Below are 5,853 nucleotides of genomic sequence, written 5' to 3'. Positions count from 1 at the left end.
TTAAAACTATTTTCATAGACTCGTAGACGCAGAACGAAATGATAAACCTTACTGAAGGTAAAACGGATGAAAATCTATCTAATGCTGTGATTTCACGCTTCTTTCTGATAACTTTTGATCGGAACATTATTGTCATTGCAAGAAGCGCCGCCAAACGACAAAGCAGGCGACGCCTGAATGATGTTATCCCGTCCTACGCGGGGGGAGATGCAGCACCATCGTGCACTCAATGCGCATGCGCGCTACCTACGCCCTTCGTAGTTGAAACGATCCGACAGTTACCGACAGCTGCGAGCCCCTGCAGTACCAACTTCCCGGACAGAGGATCGTTCCGCCACAACTCTTCTTCGCCATGGAGGCCGGTGGGAGGCTCCAAACGGTGTGCGGGTTCTTCTGTGGCTTGGACTGGCGGCCAACTGTTTTCGAAGACGCCTTGCCGAACGCGGTGTGCAGCGCGTGTGGCCTTGTTTGCCCCATGTCGGGCTTGTTGCCGTGCCGCCACGTTCTTTGCCACCGATGCTACAGCCAGTGCGTCGATGGGGCAAGCTTCCGGTGTCCTGTGGATGCACGGTCGCATCGAAATGAAGATGTCACCTGGACGTCGTTAACGACGGAGAGCCTTTTCCGCCACAGGGTATGTAAGTTGCACGCGCTTAAACATATTTTACGCACGATACGTCCGTTGATGCTCAGCCGGGCTTCTTGTACGAGGTATGCGTTGATAGGTCAAGGGTGGTGCTTACGAACAGCATCCAGCTAATGGCTAAATCGTTCTGCGCGAAAAACGTTAGTTGCTTTTTACTGAAGTACCCAGGGCCCATTAATTTTTCTTTCCCCTGAACTTAGAACATCAACCTTTATTTTTTCTTCGTTATTACCGACATACAATCTTTTTGCAAACTAGCTACGCCGGAAGTGAGCAAATAGATTTTCAAACGTTCCTGCTCTGCCTGTAGTTACTACAAATATCCGCGTTTCGTAGACTCGTGCTACTTGAAACTTGCGTTTATATCTTCTCCTAATTTGTTCACAGGATGTCGCCAGTAGCAAAAATAACTAGCGGAGAGCATTATTTCCAAACTGTGCTCCTAAAGTCTTCAGCTAACTGACGCCAATGTTGCGCAGGATTCGAAAGGAGCTGCCAGCAGAATGATGCTGTCAGACGCAACCGTACTGTTTCGAAATGTAGTTCGAAAGTGGCATCGCGTGTCATATTCTTGCCTTTCACGTAGATGTGTCCATGAGCCCGTCTAGATCTTCGCAATTAAGCAACAGTTCAGCAAAATGTGTTGACGGGTTAGTTGTTGTGATACTTGAAAAGCCATGAGGATTGCGCAGAAGGACGATGCACATAGGGGCGACAAAAGGATGAGCGCAACTAACCGATTTATTCAAGGGCGTATACACCGCCAAATAAAACACGAAATTGGCGCGTGCGCCGAACATACATATGCAAAAAAAAAAACCCCTAGAAAACGTGTTTCATCATCACACCGTACAAGCACGACTTTAACGAATCTGACTCGCCTTTATATAAACCCAAGGATGTGATTGTGAAAAAAGAATTGAAGCCTTCTTGATAAAGAATGCGCGCAACTGCTCAGTGATACATGCTTGGATTTATATAAAAGCGAGTCAGATTTGTTAAAGTCGTGCTTGTAGGGTGTGACGATGGAACATGTTTTCTAGGCGCTTTGCTTTGCGTATGTATGTTCGGTGCATGCGCCAAGTTTTTCTTATATTTGGGGGCGTAAGCCCTTGAATAAACAAGTTGTTAGTTGCGCTCGTCCTGTTGTCTTCCCTATGTCTGTCGTCCTTCTGCGCAGTCCTCGTGGCTTTTCAATTAGCAACAGTTTCCGTGACTAATTTGCGCGCGAGCTCTCAAGCGCAAGTATGAGACATCATTGGCGGGGGTTATTAACAGCGCGCTTCCTGGGAACCTTTGGCGGCCATTCCACGAATTTAGGATAGTCTTCAGCGGTCTCCGAGTTGTTAAAAGGTTCACTAAGGGCCAAAACACGACGATCGCACGTTTCTGGGCTTGGTTTGTTCATGCAGCTGAGTATCTTCGGGTATGGCTACGGCGCTTCGACGTGTGACGCCATATTCACTCATGAACAAAGCAGTCATTATCGCGAACAGCAACTTCCTTGAATGCTGAAGCTGCGTCCTCATGACTGTTATCGCTCACTGCGTTATTTAAACACCATGCAGAAAGAACACAGCAATAGCAACCGTGTTTGCTTCCACTTCTAAATGCACACCAGAAACGAGCTCCATTTATCGCGCAAAATATGTGAGCGGCCGCGAAGGAAGGGGCATACGGAATAACCTTCGACGCGTGTTTCGGGAATCATCCACTCCCTGAGCTCCATTGTTTTCGGTGTTCGTTGCAAATGCCGCAATATTTCCGTAACCGAACCCTTCTCCCTGGAATATCGTTCTGGGGCAAACGCCGAGGGTGAAGCGTGCTTTGCCCTATTTGCCTGGTTCTGGTAAAGGGCGCATTGAACGAGGTTTCGATACCTTAGTTTTAAGGGCAATTGTGGCTGCCTAACGCGAAACCTTTGGTCTGGGTGTGTGTCAATCCATTCAACGCGGATTGAGCCTATTACCATTTTGTCCTTTTTTGTCAAAGCCAGGGCCATGCAGATCTCTGCTGGCTTTGCTTTCTTGTTATTATTGCCTTCAATACCTGCTTTAGAACTTGGGAAAAGTGACTTCTCATCAAAATGTATTGAAATAATCTATTTGTCGCATCAATTCCTTGCCATTTGGGATGCTCATTTTAAGCTAGTAACCAACTGCATGGTTTAGGCAAAAAGTACAAAGACGCGAGTGGATATACGTGGCACAAGGTCGTCACCGACACGGGCAAGATTATCTGTTGGATCGGGGCAGAGCGAGCAACGCACACTCCACCTTCGCGGTTCGCCGCGGAAGCGTGTGCGAGGGAGGCAGGTTGGCGAAGAAAGTGACCCCTATGGCCACACGCTGAATTTGGTCAATTTCGCTGCTTGGAGTGGAAGAAAAGATAGGGCAGCGTTCGTTGTAGGACGCGCACGCGCACATGGATGTCTCGACAAAATAAGTGCAACGTCAGATGTCGCCGCGATGCATTTTGCCACGCCCTCGGGTGTCCCGGCTTATTATGCATCCGAGTGTACATGTCTACATGATACGCAAGAGCTTGTTTTTCGTAAATGCTCTTCATTTGGTTAGTTCACGCTGTCACTTTTGACCTCTTTTCGCAGGCGCGCTTGACAAAAAAAAAAAAGCTTATTTTGCATGACGCTGTTTCCCACCTGCGGATTTGCTAAGACGGGCTTGCCGGAATGGCAACATGAACGAGAACGATAAGATATTTCGGCGCAGTTACCCCAGACAAGCGTTCCATGCTTCCGTCATCCTAAGAGAGCAGTGAAAGAGCGAGTAATTTAAATTTTAACTATGGAAATTGATACCAAACCATAGACTGTACACTCCCTTTTAGTTGAGTGTTGCCGTTATGCTCTGGTTTCTATTGCTGAGTTCTAATTATTGCGCCTGATGTTGGGTCTATCGCAATTTTTAAACTGTTCAATCAGTGATATTTTTTGTATGCTTACTACAAACGCATTTTTATTTCTGTTTGTACGGCGCAGATCCGGTGTTGGAACGCAAGAAATGGCTGCTCCGCTGTTGGCCCCGCATCAGACATAATCTTACACTTCAATTCCCTCTGTCAACATCACGTCGTCACCTGTCAACGCTGTCACCGCACGGTGCCGCAAAAGGGCGTCATCGACCACATGGTGTCTAGGTATTGCTGCCAAGAACCACCTCTAGCATCGCCTGCACTTGAAGGTGTAGGTGCCACACGTTTGTTGCAGTCGCTGCAGTCGTTCGACAAGAAACTGACTGAGAGCACACGTCTTAGCTTGGACGCCATTAAGGAGATCCACAAGAAACAGATCTCGTTGGAAAGAGATATTACCGCTGTTCGACAGTTCTCGCGCGAGGAGATCGACATCCTTCTTGGACAGCTCGAGTCAAGAATGGCAAAAATGTGTAGCGAGAACACCGCAAAAGTATTGACTGCCTCCTGGAGCATTGAGACTCTCACCACTGCTTTAAGAGCTGCTTCAGTGAATGACAAGAATGACGTAAGGAAAGCATGGGAAGAGCTTCTGGAGACAATAAACAAAAGATCAGGCACCGATGAGCTGTTACACGTCATAAAAGAGCTTGTCGAAAAATTTACCAGTGTAATGGCCGCTTCCAAAGCTATCATTGAAATTTTAAGCAGCTCCGATTCACTCCGGTGGACTATAAATGGTTGGTCGAAAATGAAGGACACGAAGAATCGCGGAGAGGCAGCGATTAGCTGGGCTGAAAACCCGGGATTCTTTTACGGCTATTCTATTCTACCGGGAGCAGAAATAGCCAGCATTGAGGGCACTTTGTCACTCCATTTGGTGTTCCAGATATGCAAGGGATTATATGACCAGCTGTTGTCTTGGCCATTTCAGAAAGCGATTCATTTCAAGGTACTGCATCCAAATGGGAGGGACTGTGTTGTATGCGAAATTCCAATCGCAAAAGATTCTGAACATGAGGCTCTTCAAATGCCAAGCACGGCCCAGAGGCCTGTTCTGATTGCAGGAAACGGCATACCCATTCAGTCTTTAGAGACGAATGGTTACAACTTAAATGACGAAATTCGCGTAATGTTTGAAGTGATGCCGTAGTATGAGCGGAGCACGATTCTCACAATGGTCAGGTATTTTACTCAAATGTAGGCTGCAGTTGTCTTGCTTTTATTTCCTGAACAAAAAACTCCCAGAATCCGCCTTCTTTATTAAACCGAGCTATATATTTTTACATTTCATATGTTGTGCATGTCCACTCTTGTTGGATCATTGTTTCCAGGAGTTCTTTTAGGACTGTTTTTAAACTATCAGTTATGTATAAAGGCCGTGTGGTAATGACATCCTTCTGTGAATAAAATACATACTCATCATTGTTTGGTTGTGAAATTTTGCTGCGGGTTATGCAGTTTAAAGACCTATTTTTGAATTCAGGTTCATGAAAGTTATGTGCTCTCGGTGGATAGTTGCTTATGGCAACTATTAGTTTAGCATTCTGAATGAAGCCCAACGCATCATTTTCATGCCTTCGGGGATCTCCTTATCCTTCTGAAACAGTGTAATCTACCCCGGTATGCACTATTTCTGGAAACCGGCTGGGCAACAGCTTCCTTAAAGGGATCATGAAGACAAAATGTTTGTTTTATTCGAAATAATTCGGGTTCTATAGTACCCCCAGCGCTTGTCCTGAAGCAAACGATGCTTTATTCACTGCGAAATTAATCAATTTCGCTAAAATTTGGTTATCGCGCCAAAACGTGCTTGAAGGACGTTTGCAATGAAATAAGAACTGGTGTTTCAGCTAAACGTAGTGTGGAGCGGAGACTTGCTTACTGTTAGTCAACCTAGGGGTGTGGTGGCACGGCACCGCGGCAAGATATGGAGCAGTCAGAGGAATTTGGTAGAGAGTAATAGTACCAGCAATAACCTTTTCAAACGCAGTAGTGTGTGCCAAATCAGAGAGTCAATCACGGCTAGAAGTAAATCGGAGGGTGGTAGGTCGATTTGAATTGGGAGCACACAGTAAAAGAACAAATGAGGCAGTGCAGGGAGGCATGGCATGGGCCTCCTTTGATGTGAGAGAAGCACAGAGCAAAATGTGTTTTCAAGAATGACTTAGAATAATTGATGACCAGAGATGGGCGGCCAAAGTGTTACGGTATCTTTACCTGAAAAGCGTGGACACACAGGGGAGGAGAAGAACCAGGAGGCTCAGGACAAAGTA

The 5,853-nt window shown here is 46.3% G+C and overlaps 1 protein-coding gene across 1 annotated transcript; it reads left to right on the top strand.

Moving 5' to 3' along the window:
* The first annotated feature begins 312 nt into the window (after positions 1-312).
* On the top strand, positions 313-4,761 carry LOC144159344 (uncharacterized). The gene is made up of 2 exons (XM_077690760.1): positions 313-634; positions 3,645-4,761. The coding sequence occupies exons 1-2, from the start codon at positions 353-355 to the stop codon at positions 4,728-4,730; spliced, it is 1,368 nt and encodes a 455-aa protein (XP_077546886.1). The 5' UTR covers positions 313-352; the 3' UTR covers positions 4,731-4,761.
* Positions 4,762-5,853: the final 1,092 nt, after the last annotated feature.

Source organism: Haemaphysalis longicornis, unplaced genomic scaffold (assembly GCF_048455015.1).
Source record: "Haemaphysalis longicornis isolate Haplotype H1 unplaced genomic scaffold, Haemaphysalis longicornis Haplotype H1 scaffold_10, whole genome shotgun sequence".
Taxonomy (NCBI): domain Eukaryota; kingdom Metazoa; phylum Arthropoda; class Arachnida; order Ixodida; family Ixodidae; genus Haemaphysalis; species Haemaphysalis longicornis.
This window is presented reverse-complemented; position numbering and strand designations above follow the sequence as displayed.